This window comes from Dipodomys ordii, unplaced genomic scaffold, assembly GCF_000151885.1.
Source record: "Dipodomys ordii isolate 6190 unplaced genomic scaffold, Dord_2.0 Scaffold43, whole genome shotgun sequence".
NCBI lineage: Eukaryota > Metazoa > Chordata > Mammalia > Rodentia > Heteromyidae > Dipodomys > Dipodomys ordii.
In genome coordinates, this window is record NW_012267259.1 from 5,341,209 (window position 1) to 5,367,294 (window position 26,086).

Consider the following 26,086-nt stretch of genomic DNA (forward strand, 5'->3'; position numbering starts at 1 on the left):
CCACAGCGCCACTTCTGGCTTTTTTCTGCTTATGTGGTGCTAAGGAATTGAACCCAGGGCCTCATGCATGCAAGGCAAGCACTCTACCACTGAGCTAACTTCCCAGCCCCAAGCTAGGTATTTTAAAACAAAAACAGACCCAATCTTTTCCTGATCCAGTCTCTTTCCTAACATAAAACCATCTTAGTCTGTTGGGCACATACCACAATTACATTTTTTTTTCTTTTGGGAAAACAGACCAGGCAATTATACAGTAAACTATATTTTCTTGTAGGGCAGTTGATTATTGGGGCTTGTGTTTCAATATAGTAGTTTGAAAAGATGAAAATTATAATTTGGGTGCTCAAAGTATATGTGCAGTTTACAGAAAGTCTCCAAGTGAAATGTGTGTGTATACTTTCTACTTTCATTACTATGAATTTGCTATGCTAGGACCACATATAAGAAGTATTACAAAGCAGATATTGTGTCACCTGTATTGAAGCAGAGGCAGAATGAATTCCAGGCTAGCTTGGGGTAGATAGCAAGACCTTGTGTCAAAAATTAAAACAAAGCAAAGTAGAAACTCAAAAGACAGTTCCCCTCCCCAGGTATCATCCAAGTGTTTGTCTTGTGATTAGCTTAATTCATTTTGCTTGATTTTTGCCAGTGCTCATCTGTGTTATAGCATATTCTTAAGATTTCCTTCCTTTCTTAGAATAGTATTCTGTGCTTGTACTCCATTTTATTTCTCCATTCATTTACATATTGACACTTGGGTTGCTTTTTTGGCTGTCGTGAGTAATGCTGCTACAAATAGGAATATAGGTACAAATACCTGTGACTTTTTGCCTTCACTTCTCTTGGACATATAAGACAGAGTCATGTAAAGTAATTCTGTATTTTACTTTGAGGAATTGCCTGTACCATTCTGTACAATTTCTTTTTTTGGGGGGGGTCCAGTCGTGGGGCCTAAACTCTGGGTTTGGGCACTGTCCCTCAGCTCTTCAGCTCAAGGCTAGCGCTCTACCACTTGAGCCACAGCGCCACTTCTGGCTTTTTTCTTTTTGCTTATGTGGTGCTGAGGAATCGAACCCAGGGCCTCAGGCAGCAAAGCAAACCCCCTACCACTGAGCCACCTTCCCAGCCCTGTACAATTTCTTATATCCTTTTCAGATACTTATTTACTTAAAATACTTTTATTAGCTATTCTGCTTAACTTTAAAAATTTTCTGAGTCAACACTTCTATATAATTGGATTATAAATAGTGTATAATATTGTTCTTGCTGAAATATGTCAAGTTATAGATACCTTAAGAGGCTTTTTTGCCACTATTTGGATACCTGCAGGGCACTGCAACTTGTTTGAAAAATGTAACAATAATAGACTGTTAGGAGGTTTTAAAATATGTCTTACAAATTATCTTAAGATTGTGACCATCTGTTGGATAAGTGCATTTGCCATCTTCGGACACAGAAAAGATCTGTAATAATTGACATGTCTTAGTAGCTAGCTCTGAAAGGTTGAAAAGACAGCATTCTTTTCAGTAGTGGGGAATGTATATCCTGAGGCCTGTAAAGCCCTCAAAATCATTTTGCGGGATGACTGGAAAGACACATGTGCAGCTTGTTTGCTCTTTTCAGCTGCCCATAGCCCATCTGCCTGTATTGATATTTTTATATGGCTTGTTGGTTCTGTTATAAATAATATCCACATGAGCCTTAGCAAAGAAAACATTCCAGACCTCTGCTATATGAAAACATTCTAAATTATGGCAAGAAATTATGATTTGAGACTTTAGTCTTTCTCAGTTTTATTTAGACACTTGATAAGAACATGTTAGATTACCTGCTGCTCTTTGAGGATCTTTTAATTAAAAGCTATGATTTTTAAATGTATTAAATAAGGGCTGGAGGTATTTCTCAAGTGGTAGAATGCCAGCTTGCAAACCAGAGTGTGAAGCTTGAGTTTAACTCCCAGTCTTACTTACGTATAAAAAAAAATGAATTTGTTGTAAATATAAATATGTAGTATAGATTGTAAAATAACAAGAATTATGAAGAATATGCCAAACTTGCATATTATTTCTAAGTAACTTCATCTGGAGAAGTGGTATAGGGAAGTGTGATGGGTTGTATTTAATTTTTAAAAAAATACTTATTAACGTGAATTGTTTGGTTTTTACACTAATTTTATATTGACAGAAATACACACTAAAGCCCTTTTTCTCTCACACTGGATTGGCTAACTTTATCATTTGTTTAAACGGTAGAGTTCTACCCTTTCTGGTGGCAAACATCATGGTCCTGTTGAAGCCTTAAAACAAATGTTATTTAATCTTCAAGCAGTTCAAGAAAGTTTCAGTCAGACGAAAACTACAGAAAGAAAAGAAGATATTAAACAAGTAAGTTCAAACTTGATTTATTGAGATGTAATTAATATGTTACTTTTCTCATTGCTATAACAAACTGCATGACAGAAACTACTTAGAGGAGGAAGGATTTATTTTGGTTCTTGGTTTCAGACGTGTCAGTTCATAGTCATTGGTTCCACTGATAGGGACCCTAGTGAGGCAGAACATCATCATGGTGGGAGGAACATGTGAAGAAAGAGGCTGTTAACTTTGTGTTGAACTGGACCAGGGACCAGAGACCAGATATAACCTTAAAAAAATGCCCTAAGCCTAGTTACTCTAGGTAAGCCTCACCTCCCACACTTTCTGTAACCTCCCAGAATTGTTTACCAGTTAGGGACCATGCGGTCAACACATGAGCAGGTGGGAAACCTTTCATTTTCAATCCACAGCAGATTTCTTCCTATATATTTTTAGAATTTCTTACAGATTTCTGATGTATGCCACGTAACACAATATCGAATTGTGTTCCTATGCTGGTTTTTTAAAAGAAAGTAACTCACACTCAATTCTTTAGTTTTCTGTGGTTTTTTTTTAACTTAATAGATATTAATGATATTTTAAGAATTTTGATTGTTTTTTATTTTTATTTTTTGGCATTTTTAATAGGTTTCAGAAAATGATTTCTCCAAATTACAGTTGAAGGAGAATATGATTCCTATTACTAGGTCTCTTCAAAAGTAAGTATTCTTTACTAATATGCATTCAAGTCTATCTTACCCGTTCCTTTGGAAAATATCAGGGTACAATAGTTGTTTCAAGAATAAATATATAGCTGGCAATGTGGCTTCGTGATATAGGGCTTTTCTAGCAGGCATGAAGCCCTCAGTTCAATTCCTCAGTACTACGTAAACAGAAGAAGCCAGAACTAGCACTGTGGCTCAAGTGGTAGAGTGCTATCCTTGAGCAAAAGAAGCCCAGGGATAGTGCCCAGCCCTGAGTTCAAGCCCCAGTACTGGGGGCTAGTAGTATCTAGTGTATTGATGCTTCTTAAATCACATCTTTTTTTTTTTTTTAATGAACGTTATAGCAAGTTTTTTTTTTTTTTTTTGTAGTGTAGTAGGTGTAGGTATAAAGGAAAGAGAAATGAAGAAGAAAGACTTTTCCTTTCCTCTATGAAGGAAATACGATTTAAAGAATTCAGAGTACAATATCTTGAAGAGAAAACATTGCTTTCTCTAAAACTTGGTGTTAATTCCTATTTAAAATATTCTAAGGGCATAATGACATACCCGCAGATGTTTAAAAACATAAATAACTCAGATTCTGTTTTCATTTCAGAGTAATAGTACAACTTGAGATAATATAGGTGTATGCCAATCCTAACAATAACTTGTTAAAAATGACTTTTCATATAGTTCCTCTAGTATAAATTGGATTGTCATCTATAAATCTAACTCATTAACACATCCCCATGGAACTCTGAAGTAAATAGATCCTGGCTATAAAAGATTAATTTTTAGTGATATTGCCTAAAATAGTAGCAAATACAAGTCTTTCCAATGATTATGATATTGGTATAGAGAAAGTTGCTTATTTATTGGTTTGGTTGTATAGAGTGTTCTGAGCTTTAGAAATACTCAGATTAAAAGACTCTAGTACAGCAGTTTTATTGGCACTAAGTATGAGGCTAACTGTTTGTGCTGTAGTAATATCCTCTCTTGGGAAGAATCCATCCATGTACCCTAGGGAGAGATGAAAGCTGAGTAAAATATCTTGCACTTTCAAAACCAAAAACAGCCTATCTTTTATGTGAAAATTGCTTATTTGTTTCCTAAAGAAATGTGAAAAAAGTGAAACATGAGGCATATAAACTTGTGACTAAAAATTATACCAGATAGCTAATTATCATAGTTAAAATTTTGTGATAAATTTTTCTGTCTACTTGATTCACAGTGTTCAGATAGAAATAGTATCTCTTTCTGTATAGCTTTCCTTAATGCTTGGATATAATGTTTTATATCCAGGAGAGATGAGATAATAGTGACTATTTGCCAAGGGTGGTCAGTGTTTTTAAGTGCTACTGAAAATAAAATTCATCCCAGTGCCAGTGTCTCAAGCCTGTATTCCTTAGCTGTTCAGAAGGCTGGAGGATCAAGGTTCAAAGACAGCTTGTGCAGAAAAGTCTGTAAGACTTCATCTCCAATTAACCAGCAAGAACTTTGGCTAGAAGTGTGAGAAAGCATGCCCAGTGTGAGAAAGCATGCCCATGGAGAATGAAAGGCCTGAGTTTAAGCAAAAAAGAAAAAAAAAAAGCATATGATCCTCATGATGCTACTGTTATTATAGTACAGATTCAAGGGATAGGCATAGAGTAATAAGAAACTTGCCTAACATTACACAGCTAGTTAAGAGGTAGTATTGGAAAATCTTACCATTGAGTCTAATTAGGAAACCTGCTTCTACCACTTGTTAATGATAGTGGTAAGTGGTTCATTGATAATTAGGTACCAGGACCTTAGTTGCTGGTAAAGACTTCATTGTACTTTAAACTTTTAAAGTAGATGACCTGAAGCTTTCTATTCTTAAAAATATTGATACTGATGTTGGGCTCCAGTGGCTCAAGCCTGTAATCCAGTTAGCCACCAAAAAAGCCAGAAGTGGAGTTGGGGCTCAAGTGGTAGAGCATTATCCTTAAGCACAAAATCTCAGGGACAGTGCCCAGGCCCTTGGTTCAAACCTAAGGACCAGCACCCCCAACAATATATACATGCATACTCATATATATATGCTGGTGCTGCAGGTCTAAATGTGCTTTCTGAGGTAAAGTGCATACCTTTGGAAATTTTTATTCTATTCTATTTACAATGTTCTATTTGACTTACAATGTTAGTTGCAGTTTAATTGATACACATTAAATTGTGCATACCAGTGGTTTCACTATGGGACTAATTTATTTAACTTAACATGATGTTCTCCATTTCCATCCATTTTCCAGAAGACACCATAATGTCATTCTTTGAAATGTCTGAGTAAAACTCCATTGTGTATGTATTCCACATTTTCTTTATCCATTCATTCATTGATGAGAGCACCAAGACTTGATTCCATAATTTGGCTATTGTGAATGTTACAGCAACTAACATGTATATACAGGTATCTCTGTAGTAAATTGACTCTTGATTCTTTGGGGTACCCAAGTGATATGCCTGGGATTGTATTGGGAATTCTGGTTTTCATTTCTTGTTGAACTTCTTTAGTGGCTAGAAGATCTTTTCTTGGTGAAAATGAACACTTCTCAATCATAATGAAAACTGATAGTAATTAATTGATAGGTGCTTTTACCACTTGCTAGAATATTTTTAGCACTAATATCTTCTTTTCTTGCCACATCCAATAAAAGTAGTCTTGCTTACATAACAAATTCTACTTTTAGACCGATCATGTTTTCTTAGATTGTTTTGGTTGATTTTGTTGGATTTCATGGATCAGCTTAAATAAGGCTTTATTTCACACTTGAAAGGATTATTAGTAGGCATTTGTTAGGAAGCAAATTTAGACTTAGAAAAGCATATGAGTGCATTTTTCATTCTTTCGTCTGTAGATAGACTGGAAAATTTAAAACTAGTTTAGTTCCAAAATTTCCTGTTTCTAAATTGTAAAATACTCTGCTTTTTCTTATTTTAAAATAAACTAATCAGCTTCTTCAAAAGATACAGATTGTGGGACTGGGAAGGTGGCTTAGTGGTAGAGTGCTTGCCTAGCATGCATGAGGCTCTGAGTTTGATTCCTCAGTACTGCATAAACAGAAAAAGCCAGGAGTGGCTCTGGGGCTCAAGTGGTAGAGTGCTAGCCTTGAGCAAAAGAAGCTCAGGGACAGTGCCCAGGCCCTAAGTTCAAGCCCCAGGACTGGTTAAAAAAGAAAAAAGATATAGATTGTGGTATGGATATTTTAATGCTCTTTCCTAAAGTAAAAGGCCTATTTATGTTTCTTGTCATTATTCAACTAACACCTTTTGTTTTTAACAATTTGGATAGCTAACCATTAGCCTTAGAAAACTCTGAGCTCCTATTTTGTATCCTTTTTACTATTTTAGGCAGTAGTCAGTTTTCTTATGTTCTTCCATTATAGGAAATCTTTTTTGTAGGAGAGCTCTTTAGAACTGAAACATAAACATAAACTGTGTAACATCCAACAGTGTTAACATTTCAGAAGGGTTTAATAGGTGCCAAAATTGCAGTGAGCTGGGAAGGGATGGGAAGGGGAAACAAAGGAGGGAGGCTACAATGCTTGATAAGAAATGTACTCATTATCTTGCCCATGTAATTGTAACCCCTCTGTACAGTATTTTCACAATAATAAAAAAAACTTAGTAATTTTCAATACTACAGGCCTTCCTATGCAGAACAAACTTAAGAACTAGAAAATAGTTCACTTTTCCAAGTCTTTCCCTCACTGATCAGTTTATCTCTGTTCCAGAATAGAGTTAGAAAAAATTATCTCTCAGGGCTGGGAAGGTGGCTCAGTGGTAGAGCACTTGCTTTGTATGCATGAGGCCCTGGGTTCGATTCCTCAGTACCACATAAGCAAAAAGAAAAAAAGCCGGAAGTGGCGCTGTGTGGCTCAAGTGGTATAGCACTAGCCTCCAGCTGAAGAGCTGAGGGACAGTGCCCAGGCCCAGATTTCAGGCCCCACAACCACCCCCCCCCCCAAAAAAAAGAAAAAATTATCTTTCATTTTCAAAATAAGATTTTTAAGTTTGTTTATTAAAAAAAATTGGACTTTTATTTTTCAAATCTAGAGAATGATAGGGAATGATACAATATAGTTCTTTAGTAATACCTTTAAATAAGACTACAGAATTAAAGTACAGGTAAGTGAAAATAATTTTATTTCAGTCCCCAGTATCACTGAACTGTGGATTGATTTGTTACTTCTTTCCAGATGTTGTTTCCACATTTACTTAGAGAGAAACAAACTTAGAAAACATAAGTGTTTGGGTTGCCAGAAAGACCTCACTAATTGGTAAATGAGAAATTAGGCATAAAGTTTTCCAATAGCCGGTTATATCTTATGGATTTCAACATTATAAATGGGAACACTTAAAGATAACATCAGGTTTAATAACTGTTAATATTGTAGCTGTTAATAGCTGTTATAATTTTCAAGTAGTGATTAGTGTAAGATATTTTGAGATAGCGACAATGACTATAAATGTGATAAAAAAATCTGAATCTTTATTATTGAAGGTTAGGCCTTGCTTGAATTCATAATAGAAGCAAATGTTAACTTAAAAGACATGAAAGATGGGAGTGTAAATAAGGTGAGAGGTATTTTGAGAAGAAACTTGGAAAATTAGGTCCTTTCTTTGAAGAATGAATTTTCTACACTGAGACCTGACATGCAATCCTGGCTTTACTATGGAGAAAAAGCCATATTGCAGCCTTACTGCATGCGTCATCAGTTTTCATTCAATAAAAATGAATTTTCTTAAGAATGGAGACCAGTCTTTATGTGCTATTAGAAATTAAGACATCTTATCAGGTGCCAGTGACTTATGGCTGTAATCCTAGCTACTCAGGAGGCTGAGATCTGAAGATCGCAGTTCAAATTCAGCCCAGGCAGGAAGGTCCATGAGACTCTTATCCCCAATTAACCACCAAAAAACCAGAAGTGGCGCTGTGGCTCAAGTGGTAGAGCGCTTGCCTTGATCTGAAGAGCTGAGGGACAGTGCCCAGACCCAGAGTTCAAGACCATGACCGACAAAAAAAATTTAAGACATCTTGAGTTTAAGTGTTTAAAAATAAATTATGTGTTTTATTGTCTAACTGATAATTATTTTGTAGTAAGCTCTTGCCTAAAAGGTATCATTTTGCAAAGGTCTGGGGAGAATTACATGAGAAAATGTTAAGTATGATACAGAGGATACTATCATTAATTCTTATTAGACTAGTTAGAAGAGTAACTTAAAATTGAGTATCAGCCGGGTGCTGGTGGCTCACTCCTGTAATCAGCTGCTCAGGAGGGTGAGATATGAGGATCATGGTTCAAAGCCAGCCTGGGCAGGAACATCTGTGAGACTCTTATCTCCAATAAACCACTAGAAAACCAGAAGTGACGCTGTGGCTCAAGTGATAGAGCACTCGCCTTGAGCTGTTGAGTACAGGGACAGTGCCCAAGCCCAGAGTTCAAGCCCCACGACCAACAAAAACAAAAAAATTGAGTATCAAAAATAATAAATTTGTAGGGCTGGGAAGGTGGCTCAGTAGTAGAGTGCTTGACTTGCATGCATGAAGCCCTGGGTTTGATTCCTCAGCACCACATAAAGCAGAAAAGCCTCAAGTGGTGCTGTGGCTCTAGTGATAGAGTGCTAGCCTTGGGCTGAAAGAGCTGAGGGACAGCGCCCAGGCCCAGAGTTAAGGCTCTACAGTCGGCAAAAAGCAAAAAAAAAAAAAAAAATTGTAGTAAATGTTCATAGAACATTAGATAAATTAATCTTCAACTAGTTAGATTTACAAATTTTATAAGAAACAGTTCTGAAAATTGAAATTTATATTATTCTATCTTTGAGGATAATAGTGTAATCATTAATTGCTGTCTGCGTTGGCTGTTCAGGTTTTTAAATATTGGTTTGTAATGTTTTTTGTACTTTTTAATGAAGGGCCTTGCACCATTTATCTCGCCTGAGAGACCTGGTTGATGATACCAGTGGAAAACAGTCACCGAAAATGTGAAGAGGAAAATAAAACTGTCACCACAATAAATAATCACCACAGAACAAATTATGTATTTTTTTCCTATTACTTAAACTGACAAATGTAAGACATACATCATTTTATGATTGCTTCAAGTATATTTCTAAAAGAATAGAACTTGAAAATGTCCCCAGGTTTTGTGACCTAGTCTCATTTTGTTCCAAAATGTTAGAATGTGAACTGGAGAGACTCACAGTTATCCTATTTCTTACTTGGATCTTTTAGCTAGCAAATATTTAATATTCAAATAAGAATATTTTCCATTTTTAATGCTGATGTAGGCTTTCTTTAGAAACCTGATTATTTTATCATTTGTTTCTGCAACAATAAGAAACTTCTTAGCTTCTATCTGAAATTACTAAATTAAGTTGATTAAAGAAGTGTCCACTTTTTAGTAATTTAAAGAATTGTCAAAATCATTATGGTACATTTTATATAGAGGCAAAGATTTTGCAAAGCAAATATTTAAGGTGCTATGTTTGTAAATGGCATTAGACAGTATTTTCACATCCCTAAAAAATCCTCTGCACTGCCTATTCATCCCTTTTGGATCCATGAAACGCTATTTTACAATGAGGTAAATTACATCTATTTTGGGAGGTATATTCCTTTTTTTATGTTGTTGCTGTTGTCATTAGGATGGAGTCATGCAGCTATTACGGATGTGTTTGTAACCTTTCTAACTTATTGAGCCCTCAAGACTCATAGCTTTTTAAGTTTTTACTTTTCAGATTTCATTGAATATGTAACCCATTTTACACACCTAGGACTAAAGCCAGGAAAGTTTTCAGTAGCTGATTGTCTTAAATCACTTGTTTTGCTTCAACAAAATGCCTGAGAGTGGGTAATGTATAAAGAACAGGAAGTTCCCACAGCTCTGGAGTCTCGGAAGTCCTATAATACATTCTCTTAGACAGAGGATGCTGTGTCCCTACATAGTACATGGAAGGTAGTAGGGTGTAAATTGTCAAGGTCAAGCTTTTTTTTTAAAGGGCATTAGTCCATAATGGCAGGCCCCTCATGACCTACCCTATCACCTAGTAGTGTTTCAACACAGCGTGGCAAACACTGAGACCACAGCAGTGGTTTGTAGTGCTTAATGGTAACTTGAGTTACCAAACTCATCTAGAAACAACAGTAATTGGAAAAAGGAAACTTTAGTATTAAAATGGTTTTAAATTTGTATTTACATGCTACTTTGCTGAATGGCAACTCCTTTGTACAATAAAGATAAAAGTAAAACAAATTAAAAAAGGTTTTAAAAAAAGAGTAAGGTGGTAACATAGCATGGGATAGAACCTACTTGGAAGAAATGGGCCAGTGTTTGGATTTAGACCTTACTAAAAAGGAAGGGTAGTTGTTCACTCTGTGGCAGAACAGAATTGTCTCTAGTAACTGAAGTAGGTTGGAAGCCACACCCCAAAGTGCAGGGAAGTCGCTGGTGGTGACTAGTATGAGTATACAGAGTCTGGGGCTGGAGATCGTAGGCATCAGATGAAATATCTGTGTTGTGAAACAAGACTGGAGAAGAAAGGCCACCAGCTTGGCCAGGTCTGTGAAGTCACTAAGGAGAAGAATGCATGCATTCTGGGAGCATAAATGGAATACAGTGTTCCAGGTGTCTTAAAACCCACGTTTTACTGCTTCTTAGGCTTCAAATACAGAAGAGCTTTCAGGTTCACTTTGGAGGTGAGGTCCATACATGGACAAGTAGTGCAGTATCAGGTTCTAGAAAGGTTTTGGTAAAAGAACAGGTAAAACTGTGTCTCACCCATCTACTTCTACCCTCTTCACGGCATGTTGCATACCCTGCCAAAGAAATCTGGACATATTAGGTAAAAGCAAAATGTCCTGGTCTGAGCCATAAAAAGGACTGAACTGCCTTTGGAAAGGCAGGTTCAGGCAAATCTTAACAATCTGATAACTTCATGAAACAATTCTCATGAACTTGAAATCTGGTACGTTTTAAGAATTCTGGAGTTACATTTAATTTGCCTTTGTTCCAGTTGTCAGGGGGAGAGAGCATTCCTTTCATTACTTTTCATCAAGGTGGCCATAAGCTTTTATATAAACATTTCTTAAATACTCTGAATGGAATGCTTTGTTTTTTAGTATATTTCTGCTTCTCATGAAGCCATGTTTGCTTTTGTCTTGCTGTCAATTTGTCTTCCAAGACAGTCTCTCATTATATGTGTGTGTGTGTGTGTGTGTATGTATATGTATGTATGTATTTTATTCCTAATAGTGAAACTCAACAAAAGTAATGTTGCATCCATCACTTCAGTATGTCTGGTTTTTAAATTTTTTTTGGAGCAGAGTTTTGTTCATTTTATCACCTTTCTGGATGTTCTCTAGCTTCTGATATTTGGGTATTTGTGTGCACTATATGTCCAAAACAGAGTAGAGAGGACTTTGATTCTGAAATGATGTATTGCTGTGTGTGTGTGTGTGTGTGTGTGTGTGTGTGTGTGTGTGTGTGTGTGTGTGTGTGTAGTGTATGAGGTGAAAGTGATGAGACATGAATGTTAAGAGGAACTTGATGGTGGAAACTTAGTATATATACTACAGCCAGGTAAGTTGCTTCAGAGAAGTGAATACAGAAGATGGCCACAGGTTCCTAATCAGTCTGGATTACCTAACAAGACTGGAAAAGCAAGAACAAAAAATAAAATGTATTAAATCAGATGAGTATGTTGTGTGTCAGTGGAAGAAATCCAGACTTTATATGATTTGGCACATCTGTCTTAACCATTCCAGCATTTATCAGTTCTTACTGTGGACAAGTGACAATTGTACCAGAACCTTTTTGTTTCTTCCTTTTTGGCAGGGAGGGGATTTACCAGGCAGCTAATCTAGGATGGCATGCATCATAGGGAGGGTCTCTACCTCTGATCTACACTCCCACCCTTTCTATGAACCTTTAGTCTTGTTTCGAGGATTGAGAGAGAACTGTACCTGTCACATACAGTGAGTAACGACTAGCTGCTAAGGCAGTAATAATAAGAGGAATTAGGAATAAATCCACTCTGTGCCTTCCAGCTTTCCACATTACAACAAGAATACTTCCCTTACTAATATTCCATCTCTTCACTTTAGTGCCTTCCTATCTCTGGGTAAAATAAGTTGCTTTGTCAAGTGTGTAACCCTGTGTGACACACCAGTACCTCAGTTCCCTTGTCACAAACCAGACCTTAACCATCACTCTTGTTTCCTTTGTGGCTCAACATAATGGGCTTGCTCTTCAGTAACTACAGACTATGTATATGCTTTCCTCCATCTAGATAGTCTATCTGCAGGCTTCTTGTATCTGAGTGGGTCTATCATTCTGGATGTTTGGGAAGTTCTCTGCTACTTCCTATTCTGTTACATATACTTCCTATCCCGTTAGCTTTCTTTCTTTCTTTTAACTACAATACCTATTAGCCTTAAATTAGGTCTTCTGATTGAGTCTTGAAGCTCTTGTCAGAACTTGTTTCTTTTGAATAATTGTTCTTTCACTATATAATCTTCAATTCCAGAGATTGTCTTATGCATAGTCTAATAATGCTGTAAAGATTTTTCTACTTTTTTTTAATCTCCCTGCCCTCTAATTGATCGTTTTTTGATGCTTTGTTTTAGATCTTGTATGGACTTCTTCCTTGATTTGATTTTGTGTTTTCTTTCATATCTTTTAGCTTTTGTTTTTAGTTTTTTAAGTATTTGTACAAAGGAGTTGCCATTCACCAAAGCAATTTGTGAATGCAGTGTCTTACACTGTTGTCCTTTTAACATTCTCATTCCCCCACCATACTTTTCACCTCACTTGTCTTTTTAGGTTGTATGTTGATTTTTTTTTTTTTTTTTGCTATTTAACAAAGCAGTTTATGTGTACAAAGCATCTTGATCATCCCTACAACATCTTTACACCTCTTTTACTCACCTCTTATTTTTCTCAGTTCTGTGGTACATACAATGAATTCTTGCCTGCATTCTTCTGCTTTATTCTTCTACCCTTCTTGCAAGTACCCATTTCCTGGTATGTACATTGTTAGGCTTTGACCTAGTCTTTCTAAAGAATAATATTATTTGAGCTCCCCAGATAGTCTACTATACTTCAGTTAATTCATTTGCAACCACTTATGTAACACCCAGTGTGTTTACTTATAGATTGATAGGCACATTCTACCACCACAGTTGAGGGATACGATGCAACCTATTTTTCGCTGAGTCTGATTTTACTTAGTATAATTTTTTTCCTATGTCTTTCCATTTCCTTATGAATGGCACAATATTCTTTCTGATGGATGAATAGAATTTCTTTGTGTATGTCACATTTTCTTCATCCTTTGAGGGGCAGCTGGCCTGATTCCATATTTTGACTATGGTAAGTAATGCTGTAGTGAACATGGTTTTGCTAGTAGCTTTAGTGTATCCTTGTTTGTGCTCTGTTAGATAAATACCCAGGACTGGGTCATAGTTTTTTTTTTTTTTTTTTTTTTTTTTTGAGGACCCTTTATACTGCTTTCCAAAGTGGTTGAATAAATTTACGTTTCTACCAACAGTGGCTACATCCTTGCTAGCATTTATTATTGGTAGTTCTCTTGATACTGGCCATTCTAAGAGCAAGGTCTAATTATGGCCAGAGATGTTGAACATTTCTTCATATGTTGATTGGCCATTTTTAGTTTCTCTGAGAAATCTCAAGTCTTACTAATTGGATGGTGGTTTCTTTGAGGGTTTAATTTTTTAAAATTTTTTTATGATAATTTTTTTATTGTGAAAATACTGTACAGAGGAGTTACAATTAAACATAGGCAAGATAATGAGTACATTTCTTATCAAGCATTGTTGCCTCCTCCTTTGTTTCCCCTTCTTATCCCTTCCCATCTCCCCCCCACCTCTATCTTCCCCCCTCCCCCCATTGCCAAAGTTGTAAAGTTCGTTTTTAAACATAACAAATTGTATATGTTGTTGTTGCAATGGGCCCACCTGTATCCCTATTTAAATGATTGGTTTTTTTCCCTTCCCCTCCACAAATTATACCAACATCAAATACAGTGAAAGCAGGGACTATATCGTGGGGGAGGGACATACAAAGCAGCAAAGAAACCATAAATACGTTAGAAACAATCACATGAAAAAAAAACATTTGAATACTTACCTTGGGGTTCATTTTGCCTAACATCAACTTATCTGACCTTTTCTGCTTGTCTCAGACATATACTAGTTATTGCAAATAAGGGAAACCATGGGACCTATGTTTCTTTGGGCCTGGCTTGCTTCACTTAATAAAATTTTTTCCAAGTCTTTCCATTTCCTAACAAATGGGGCAATGTCATTCTTTCTGATGGGGGCATAGATTTCCATTATGTATGTATACCACATTTTCTTGATCTAGTGAGGGGTATCTGGGTCGGTTCCATATCTTAGCTATGGTAAATAATGCTGCAATAAACATAGTGAGGGTTTAATTTTTTAAGCTTTAAGTATCTTTTGGACCTTATCTTTTGTATGGCTTTTAAAATCTCATTCTGTTTGCTTTCTGTTTAGCTGGTTAACTTTGTTCTTTGCCATATAGAAACTTTAGTTTGATGCAGTTCCATATATCTAGTCTTCCCTTGAAGACTAGATCTTAGAAAGTTTGCATCTGTGCCTAAGAGACCTAGTGTTCTACTCTTTTCTGTAATCATTTCATATTTTTTCTTTTCTTTTTTTTTTGTCGGTCGTGGGCCTTGAACTCTGGGCCTTACCGCTGTCCCTCAGCTCTTCAGCTCAAGTAGCGCCCTACCACTTGAGCTACAGCATCACTTCCTCATTTCATATTTTCTTGTCGTACAGATTCATTTTGGATTGTTGCTGGTGCAAGATGATAAATAAGGATCTAATTTCAGTTTTCTGCATGTGGATATCCAATTTTGCCAACACTATTTGTTGAGGTTGTCTTTCTTTCATCCTATGTTTTTGGCTCCCTTATTGCATACTAAATAGGTATAGGCATTAGAGTTCATTTCTGGATCTCCTGTTCCATTGGTCCTCAGGCCCAAGCTGTGCTGTTTACTATACCTTTATAATAGAATCTGAGGTTTGGTATTATTCCTCTTAACACTTAATGCCTGTTGAGGATTGTTTTTGCTATCGGGGTCTTTTATTATTCCTTGTGAGTTTTTGGATTCCTTTACCTCCATGGAGAATGTTGTTGAGGTTTTGATAGGTATTGCATTGAAGTTCAAATTGCTTTGGAAAATATTGCCATTTTCATGATGCTAATTCTTTCAGTCTAGGAACATGGAAGGTCTTTTCTATTAATCTTCAATTTCTTTTTTCAAATATTTAAAGTTTTCACAATGGTGGTCCTTACTACTTTGGTTAAGTGAATTTTAGGTGGTTTTTTTTCCCCCTCTTTGAGGCTATTATAAATGGGATTGTTCTCCTAATTTCAGTTTCAGTGTTCTTATTGTTGATATACAAAAAAGCTGCTGATTTTTGTGGGCAGATTTTTTTTTTTTTTCAGTTCTGGGGCTTGAACTCAGATCCCTGAGCTGCTTTTCCTCAAGGCTAGCTTTCTATCACTGGATCCGCAGTGCCATGTACAGCTTTTTCTGTTTGTTTTGTACTGGGGAATCGAACCCAGGGCTTCATGCATGCTAGGCAAGCACTCTACCATTAAGCTACATTCCCAGCCCATATAGACTGATTTTATACACTGCTACTTTGCCAAAGTTTTGGGTCAGTTCTAGTATCTGGGGGCAGAATTCTATAGGGCCCTTTAAATACAGTATCATGTCATCAGCAAAGAGGGATAATTTTACTACTTATTCCTTATTTGGATCCTCTTTTCATTTTTCTTCTGCATCATTGCTCTTGCTAGAAATTTCTAGTATTGAAAAAGGAGTGGAGAGAGTAGACATCTTGCCTTGTTCCCAATTTTAGAGGAAATGTCTTTTTTTTCACCAAGTATGTCATAAACAACTTTATGGAGGAATGTTCCATGGATTACTAGGCATTTATCTCCAGGCTTTTATCATAAAGGGCTGTTGGATATTGTCAAAGGCTTTTTCTGCATCTATTGAGATTATCATGTAGTTCTTGATGTTTTGTATTACATTTATTGATTTATGTATTTTGAACCAACCTTTGCATCCCTGGGATGAATCCCATTTGATTATAATGTATGATTGTTTTGGTGGTGTTAAATTTGATTTGCCAGAATATTACTGAGAAATTTGTATCAATGTTCATCAAAGAGAGAGATCTATAGTTCTTTGATGAGTCCCTATCTGGTTTTGGGATGAGTGATGCTGGCTTTGGTAGTGATCTTTCTATTTTCTGTTTCATTAGAGAGTATTGGGTTCAGTTCTCCTTTGAAGACCTTATACAATTTGACTGTATTCAGATAAATTCTTTACACTTAACTTTGGAGTAATCTGGGCCTAGTATCCTTACCTTTCTTTTAGCCCAAGGCTCCTGTGGGATACCAGTGAACTTACATAGCACCTGTTCTCCCTGGTTACATGGTCCACTTTCACAAATTTGTTTGAGCCTTGGCACATGGTTTTGCCAGTGTAGAAAAAGCAGTAATTGGCTTTGCATTTTCAACAAGTGAGACGACCTAGTGAGCTGCTGATGGAGGTTCAAGAAGAGAACTCTTTCCTCACCCTTGGGACCTCTTTTTCATACACATAATTAAAGCATGTTTCGATGGAACCAGCAACCTAACATTTCTGTTTTAAGGCAAGGAGAAAGATGAGATTTGGAGAATGAGAAAGAGGAAAAGATAATTATTTTGAACTGAAAGATTCTGAACTATAATACCAGGAGTTGTAGTCCTAGCAAGTTAGTGCTAGGTTCTGGACACTACTATTCTATTTCACACATTATCTCAGGCACAAATGACAGAATTCAAACTCTTAGTCCTGACTATCTTAGTGGCATCCCTGGCTATTGGAAAGCCTCACTGAGTTCAAATCCAAGTATCACTGAAAGTATTTTGCATTACCTTTTTTCTTTGCAGTATCACTATGAATTTAAATTCCACATATTTGTTAGCTACGCAGTATGATTATTTGAAACTCAATTGATTAGAATTTGGCTTGTGGGTGCTCTTAAAAGCCTCCTTGTAATTGACATTATTGAAAATATCCTTGTTCTCTGTGAACAATAGAATGTTCCAGACCATCCTGGTATTGTTTTTAGTCTGCAACATAGACACAGTAATAATTTAAAGGAATAGTGATCTGTTTCTCTGGAATGGACCCAACGCAGCAAGAGTAGTATGATTTGAAGAAAGACTAATGTAGAAGACTTGTCTGGAGTGTGAGACATCTAAATGAATATATTCCCTTCAAAGGGAAGAAAACTGGACAGTAGTGAACCTCTTCAATTTTATAGTGAGTTGAAGTTTTTCAAAAACACTTTATATATCTTTGTATTTATATCATAACTTTCTGAGTCAAGTTGATGAGGTCTGGTCTTTATGACACTAACCATTTCTCTGAGCTAATTTTTTTTTTTTAAAAAGGACTCAGAGTAGCATAGCATTTTTTTTCTACACAAACTCCAAGACTTACCTGACTGCCTTAAGAAATTTACCGCTTCTGACATCATACTTAGCATTTCTTAGCATAGCATGAAGGTACACATTCTTCCCCTTCCCCTTCCCCTCCATCCAGCCTAATTTCTTCTACTAGGAGGCAAGCTGCATTTGGGCAGATAATTTTTTTTTTTTTTTTGGCAGTCAGTTTTGAACTCTGGGCTTGGGTGCTGCCCCTGAGCTCTTCAGCTCATGGTGAGCACTCTACCACTTGAGTCACAGCGCCACCTCTGGTTTTCTGGTGATTTGTTGGAAATAATGAGTTTCTCAGACTTTCCTGCCTGGGCTGGCTTTGAACTGTGATCCTCAGATGGCAGCCTCCTGAGTAGCTAGGATTACAGGCATGAGCCACCAGCCCGCAGCTTCTTGTTTTTATTTACTAGTAAGATCCAATCTAGATCTGTGCCTGGCACACGTGCAAATGCACATGAGCAGTAACTGGTTTCCTGGAATTGGAAACTAAATTTTCCTGTAATTGTGTTTATCTCCTGATTTGTTTTAAGGTTCCTAATTTGATTTTGGGGGACTAAGTAAAATGTTGAATGTTTTCATTATATCTTTAAAAAATTTTTTTTTGCCAGTACTGGAGATTGAATTCAGGGGCATTGTAATCTCACTTAGCTTTTCTTGCTCATGACTGGTGTCTACCACCTGAGCCATGCTTCTATTTCTCAGTTTTTGCTGGTCAATTGAACCTTGATCCTCAGATCAAAGCTACTCCTAGCTTTCTGAGTGTAGATGTGAGCCACCTGTGGCTGATTGTATCTTCATTATATTCAGTGATTCTTGAAAGAGTGGAAGTTTGTAAGGTGGCCTGATAATATTTCTCAAGATTCAGTCAGGAGATCTGACTCACCCTCTAGACAGCGTTGACCCATTTATGAGGGTGGAGTATCTGTGACTTAATCATGAGTCTCTGCCAGTTAAAGATTGCACCACCTCAGCACCACAGCCCAATTAGAACTAAGCCTCCAGAACACAAACCTTAGGACAGCTCTTATTTGCATATAACAGTGTCATTCAGGAAAGCCTTACTTTGATTCTCATAAGGAAACTGACTTTGCAAGGTTAAAGAACTGGACCATGCTTCTTTGTAGAAGGGAGCTACACCTCATTCTTTTTTCCTTCCTTTTTCTTGGCAGTACTTGATCTTGGACTCAGGGCTTTGAGCTTGTTTGCCATTGAAGTCATGCGTCTAACTTTGTTTTTACTTGTAGTTTTTGAGACAAGATTAAAAAAAAAGTTTTAGCAAGGATTTTTTTTTTGTCAGTCATGGGGCTTGAACTAGGGCCTGGGTGTTGTCCCTGAGCTCTTAGTTCAAGACAGTTTAACTTCTGGTTTTCTTGTGGTTAGTTGGAGATAAACTTCTGAACTTTCCTGTCTATGTTGGCTTTGAACCTTGATTCTCTGATTTCAGCCTCCTGAGTAGCTAAGATTACAGGCATGGGCCACCAGTGCTCAGCTAGCAAGGATTTTTTTTTTTTATTTGGTCAGTGTTGGGTCTTGAACTCTGGGCCTGGGCGCTATTCCTGAGCTCTTCAGCTCAAGGCTAGTATTCTACCACTTGAGCCACAGTGCCACTCCTGGTTTTCTGGTGGTTAGTTGGAGAGAAGAGTCTCACAAGGGCTTCTGCCCAGGCTGGCTTTGTACCAAGATCCTCAGATCTCAGTCTCCTGAGTAGGTAGGATTACAGACATGAGCCACCGGTGCCCAGTGATTTTTTTTTTTTTAATTAGCAGTGTTAAAGTAGAGAATGTTGAAGTAGAGAGAAATAGAAAAAGAGAAACCCCATGCAAAAAATGGAGTTTAATATTCCAGACACAGGGTCTTGTTTTCTGCCTGTGTACTTTAGCCTTCCTTCTGTTGCTGGGTTTACAGGCAAGAACCACTGAATTCCTTATATGGTGATAGAGTCTTCCAAACTTTTCTATCTTGCCTAGAAACATAGTCCTTTTAATCTCAACCATTCCATGTAGCTTAAGATAACAAGTAGAGTCACTGTGTACCTATGGGTTGAGAAGGGAGCCTTGAGAACTTTTCAAGCTGGCCTTGAACTGAATAAAGCCTTTCCAACCTCAGTCTCTTAAGTAGCTAGGATTATCCGTGTGGGTCTCTGACATTAGCTGCTTTCTTCTTGTTCTAGAGATCAAACTTAGGGCCTTGTGTTTGCTAAGCAAGACAAGTGTTCAATCACTTCAGCTACACTTACAGTTATTTTACTTTTTAGTTTGTTTTTCAGATAGGATCTTTGCTCTTGGCTTGGTTCATGATGCCCCTTTCTCAGTCTCTTTAGTAGCTGTAATGACAGGCATATGACGTCATACTTGATCCTTAGTTTTTAAATTACAAGTTCAATACTCATCCCAGCATTCTATGGCACCTCTATTAGAAGTTCATTCCCATCAAATTCCTGAAGTTTTAGGGTTCTTAAAGACAAGGGGACTTCTAGAATGAGTAATAATAGGTCTGGAAGTAGTGGGAAATATGTATTAGGTAATTTGGGGCATATCTGAAATTTCACTGTGTAGCACTGATTTTCTGTGGGACCAGTGAGTTGACTTTCCTATCTTGTTGTCAGGGTATCATAAAACTATTTTTTTTCATATTTGTTTTTCTACATGTATTTATTGGTTGGAATGACTCATTACATTGTAAAATCTTTGAGGTAAGGACCTATGTCAATTCATCAGGAATTCCCAACAGTCTCTGGTATTTTGTACAATCTATATCTCTAATGTTTAGGGATCATCTAAAAGTTAATTAATGGATAACAAACATTTGCATAAGGAGAACCTTGAAGAATCCTGTTACACGTAGTAATTTCAAAGAAGTTAATTAGAAAGAATTTCCCAGCATATTTTTATCAGCCTTTCTACCTGGATAATTGCCCAATAATCATTCAGTTACCTTGACCTGTTGCTCCAGTTTGCACTCTCAACTACTCCCTTACAAATGTGTGGTCTGATTGAATTGGCAGGGCCAATATTTATCTGGTACATACTGGAATGGCCACACAACTAACTACTGTTGTGAGTGGTCAGTGCTTGTGCTTTATAGTAAGTATTTGGGTGGGTGTAAGCCTGACCACCAGCAAATAAAAAATGTTTAGATTTCCGGGCTGGGAAGGTGGCTCAGTGGTAGAGTACTTGCTTTGCATGCATGAGGCCCTGGGTTCCATTCCTCAGCACCACATAAGCAAAAAGAAAAAAAGCCAGAAGTGGCGATGTGGCTCAAGTGGTAGAGTGCTAGCCTTGAACTGAAGAGCTGAGGCACAGTGCTCAGGCCCAGAGTTCAGGCCCCATGACCAGACCCCCCCCAAAAAAATGTTTAGATTTCCTAGTTATGTATACATTTTCAAAGGCAGATACTATAAAGATTGGGAAAATTTCTCTCTGGAGTTTGGTAGCAAAGCCTTTTCTCCTCTACAAGCCTGTTGTCTAAAATGATCTACTTGGCCCAGGTTTTCTGAGGAAAGTAATGGCCTTGGAACTGGTGGTGTGGCTCAAGTGCTAAGAGTGCCAGCTGTGAGCAGAAAAACTGAACAGGAGCTTGAAGTTCTGAGTTCAAGCCCCTGTACTGGCATAAAACTAAATGCAAAATCAGAAACAAAAGACACCCAGTAGTCTTTGTGAGTGAATGTGTTCTAGAAAATAAACTCAAATAATGAAAGTCATATCTTAACATATATTCAGTTTATCCTTTTGATTGATAATTGGAGCATTGTAGTCAGCAGCTCTTGAACTCGACAATATGTTATTCACATATATTTAGCCCTTGTGATTAAATAGAAATTCCAAAGAGTAGAGTTTATATCATCTCCCAATGGGAATTAAAGAGTAGAACATTTATACGTATGTTTTAGTTTTAGCTTATGGGGTATGTTTTAGTTTTAGCTTATGGGGGGAAAAAGAAACTGACCACACATGTTAGGATATGATACAACTCTACAGTGAAGTAGAGACCCACTTTTCTTCCACCTGGGGCTCTGACTGCTCCCTGTGCCCCTGGGGATCACTGCATCCAGTTGGTGAAGAATGGCGGCAAGCTGAGGGCTTACCCCCTGTGTAGAAGTCTCAGCTTGGAAATAGTACACCACATTTCTCTTTTTTTTTGGGTCCGGTCGTGGGGCCTGAACTCTGGGCCTGGGCGCTGTCCCTCAGCTCTTCAGCTCAAGGCTAGTGCTCTACCACTTGAGCCACAGAACCACTTCCGGCTTTTTTCTTTTTGCTTATGTGGTGCTGAGGAATCAAACCCAGGGCCTCAGGCATGCAAGGCAAGCTCTCTACCACTGAGCCACCTTCCAAGCCCCCACATTTGTCTTTTTAATATATTTTTTTAAAAAATATTTTATTGTAAAGATACTATACAAAAGGGTTACAGTTACATGAGTAAGGTAATGAGTACATTTCTTGTCCAGCATTGCTACCTCCTGCTTTGTTGTAGTGCACTGTGTTTCTGTTCATATTGTATTAACTGAGAAATTCTGTCATATGGCAAAACCTGTAAGGGATGTTGAGAAATATGTGTTAGTTGTGTGCTTAGGAAGAAGAGGAAATAGATGTAAAAATGATGTTCTTTTGCCTTCCCTCCCTCTCTTCATCTCTTTGTTGCCCCCCTTCTTCCTCTTAGAGATGAGAGTGACAATGATACACCCTGAGTTTTTTTCCCAGCTAACATCTACATAATTGTAAGACAATTTTCAACTATTGCGATATAATACTATTAACTATAGGTCTCACTCAGATTTCACTAGATTTTCCTGTACTGTCATTGTAATATTTCAGGATCCAGCCCATATTCTTGTCATTTCCATAGTCACCTCAGTTTTGTAATCCTTCTTGTCTTTTTTTGCCTTTTGTGACCTTGTCACTTTTCTTTAAACATGTATTTTTTATTTTCAATTGACAAATGATAATTGTGCATAATTTGGGGGTATACTGTGATATCTGACTGCATGTATACTATGTGTAATGATCTGATCAAGGTAACTGGCATGTCTGCCACCTCAGGACATTGATCATTTCTTTGTGTTGAAAATAACCAAAAATATTCTGTACTACTTAATACATCCAATTATGAATTACAGCTATCCTATAGTACTCTGGTACTATAGAATGTTAGTTGCTATCCTGTCTATCTCTCAGAACCCCTGTACCTGTGAACTATCTTCCCCATTTCATCTCATCCTTCCCAGGCTTTAGGAACCACTATTTTATTCTCTATATCCATTCTCAACGTTTTAGCTATCACATATAAATGAGAATATCTCATATTTCCTAATTATGTTTAATGGAGCAAATTTTATGTGTGACAGCATAATAAACCATTTGAGAATTTGTGTTTATTGATGGAGGCATGATTTAAACACTAAAGTGAAAATGGACGAATGTGATACATACTCATTTTCCCAAATTTTGGGGTACTAGTTTATATTTGTCTTTGGTTACAGCATGTAGTATGACTCTTAATTGAAAGTGCTTATTAGAGGTGTGATTACTTGTGTCACAAGGAACTCAACAGAGTCACCAATTCTCTACACTTTCTGTATATTGGATACTTGCTCAATTTGATTTGGCTGCTATTTCTAGAATCTGGTTCCATTTACAATTTTTCCTCTTCCCCCATCTTGCTAAGCATTTCTGATCTAACAGAACCAAGTCTATTTCAGAGGATAATGTGAATGACCCACCTACTCACTATTGGTGTGGAGTCACTGTGCAACAGTACAGAATTAAATTCACAGGTCCTAAGTGATGTTTATAATATTCCTGCTATCAGCTGTCCTACTTCAAGTCATCTTGAGTCTTTTACATGCATGTCAAAGGCATGAAGCCTTAACTATATATAGAAGTTGCAGGGAAAGGAAGCTCTGCTGATTGGAGGAGAGCTGGGTCTTGTTTTGGCTTAGTGATGTCTCTGCAGCATGGGAAAGGTACTTTGCCTGTTTGGCTTTAGTTTTCTTCTTTCTGCAAAGATCAAAAGGACCTTATCTAGCAACATAGGTTTTTACTTCAATGTTCAGTGGGTTTTAGTGTAGTTTGGTTGAAGATTTGCTTCTCCTGCCATTCACATCAACACTTAAGTACAGCAGCCAAATGATGCAGGTGCCTGAGGAGGGTGTTTTCACATGAGACATGTCAAATTGTGTAAAACTGGTTTTAAGAGTTTGTAGCGTACTGTTGTTTGATAAAAAGCAGCCATTCTATGTTTCAATGAGAGTCTACTCATTTCAAAAAGTATCTCTTTGGAGGAAAATGTCAAAATATGGAAATTTATACATCTTAGGTTTGATATACCTGTTTAAGTTTAAGACGTAAACGGGTCAGTAAGCAGCCTCCTGGGAGCCTTAATCACTGGCCTCATCCAGCTAGTCTATGTTCTTACCGCAAAGTCTGTTCTAGATCGAGTATAGACATAGGATGTAATTGACTAGGTATTCTTACTCAGCTGTATTCCAACTTGAAGGCTCACGTCAAATTTTCAGTGAAGACTTGCCTTCTTAGCTTTTCTACATCCTCACTGGACCTTATGCATACATCTAACAAACAATAAAATTCAGCAATTTTGTTGTAATTTTTTTTTTACTAGGTTATGAGCTGCTGAAGGCTACTTTTTGTTATTTGTAAGTAGCTGTATGAAGGAGTTTTAATTCAGAATTCCAATTTGTGAGTCCAGTGCATCTTGATCAATGTCACCTTTTTATCATTCTCTCCATCTCTTCCAGTTGTATCCTCTCAAGTTATCTGGTTCCACATTGAACTTCCTGATATTCATTTTGTTAAACTCTTAGGTTGTTCAAAGGTATTACACCATTGGAATCCTTCCTAGCATCTGAGCCTGATTTGCTTAATTTTCCCCCAGGCTTTTCAAGGTCAAGTAGCCTGGAATATAGTCATTCAACAATATTTATAGAAGGAATGAAGGTAGAAAAATTGGTAGGCAATAAGGAAAGATGGGTGTTTTCTGAAGTATAGAATACTAAAGCCATTGCTCATCACCAAGAGAGATAATGTATATACATTTTTATTTTAAGTACATTATATGCATGTATGGGAATATCACAACCAATCTCATCATTTTATAATATGTACTGATAAAAATAACTTTTTCAACTAACAAGATTATTTCTTAAATCACTGGCCATGTTATTTAAAGGCAAAATTAATTTAAGTGAAAGATTTTTCTAGCCTAAGCATCCATCATCACATCTTATAGAAAACTAATGTCATTCTCAGCTACTAGGGAGATAGAGATAGGAGGATCATTTTTTGAGGCCAGCTTAAGCAAAAGTTAGCAGGACTCTATTCAAAACAAAGAATGGGGGCGTTTACCTGAAATCCCAGTTATTCTGGATCCAGAGTTAAGAGTATAATGGATCAAGGCTGGATGGAGGAAAAGCATAAGACCATCTGAAAACAAAGCAAAAGAAGTCAATCTGTGGCTCAAGTGGTAGAGTGAGACTCTGAGTTTAATCCCCAGTATCACCAATGAAACAATAAAAACACCTTATATCCTTTGCTCCAGCAATAAACTGGCACTGTGATTTTGGGCAGGTGCTGTGCCTTCCTTTGGCTGTTTCCTGATTTTAAAAACAGCACAAGATTTCTGTAAGAATGATGTCACATAATGTTGTAAATTACTTAACACACAGTGCCTGACACAATGAAAGGAGGAAGTATGATTGTTATTATCTGTGTATGTGTCATGGGCAAAGAATTGGGGACTAAAACAAGTATTTATTGATCTCTTGTTTTGCAATTCTATCAGGGTTTTTCTCGGGAACCAGGATTATAATAGGTAGCTTCCTTATTTCCCTAGGCTGTCATTTGTATATAAATGTTCCCTTGCTTAAGAATTGTCATTCTTCTCCTCTTAGAGACAACCCCGTACTTTTATCCTTTCTTTTTCAGTAAATTATTTGATCCTTTTTGCCCATGGACAACTCAGCATTTGAAATGCATGAGGATGGATCACAGAAAGCTTTGTCTATTGGGAAGATGAACACCATCTCCAGAATGGTAAGATGGGGATTTGCATCCTAGGGAAGGTGCTCCCCAAATCCTCATGCAGAAATCAGGAAGAATTGCTGTTTAGATAAGCTCTCAGGAGACCCTCATCTCTTGCTTTGAGTATTTCTTGCTCTGTCTTCTCTCATATATCTTTAATTCACATATTCTGTAGTTTTTTAATAGCCTAACTTTCTTTGAATTGTGGCTGAGAGTATTAATGAATGCTTTAGGTTAATGGTTATTATCACCAGCTTAAAAAAATGTACCTCTCAGTTGATGCTTTTTAGAGATAATGTTTTTATCCATACTTATCAGTGAACTTTAGAAAAGTTAAAGGGTGGAGATTATTTCTTGTTTTGTTTCAGCTAACTTTTTTTTCTTTTTCTCTTTCCCTCCTTCCCTCCCTCCCTCCCTCCCTT

The 26,086-nt window shown here is 37.1% G+C and overlaps 1 protein-coding gene across 7 annotated transcripts in view; it reads left to right on the forward strand.

The window, feature by feature from the left end:
• Positions 1-26,086, forward strand: part of LOC105987640 (chromosome unknown open reading frame, human C18orf54) — a 52,525-nt gene that overhangs the window by 11,563 nt on the left and 14,876 nt on the right. For 5 of the 7 annotated variants that reach the window (XM_013018956.1, XM_013018954.1, XM_013018951.1 and 2 more), the window contains 3 exons: positions 2,253-2,384; positions 3,003-3,073; positions 25,569-25,676. In XM_013018956.1, coding sequence (XP_012874410.1) covers positions 2,253-2,384; positions 3,003-3,073; positions 25,569-25,659 — 294 coding nt within the window. In that variant the 3' untranslated portion in view covers positions 25,660-25,676. Of the gene's footprint in view, positions 1-2,252; positions 2,385-3,002; positions 3,074-5,331; positions 5,381-8,995; positions 9,153-9,199; positions 10,271-25,568; positions 25,677-26,086 lie in introns of those variants that run through there. The other 2 variants (XM_013018952.1, XM_013018957.1) reach the window with 2 other exon arrangements.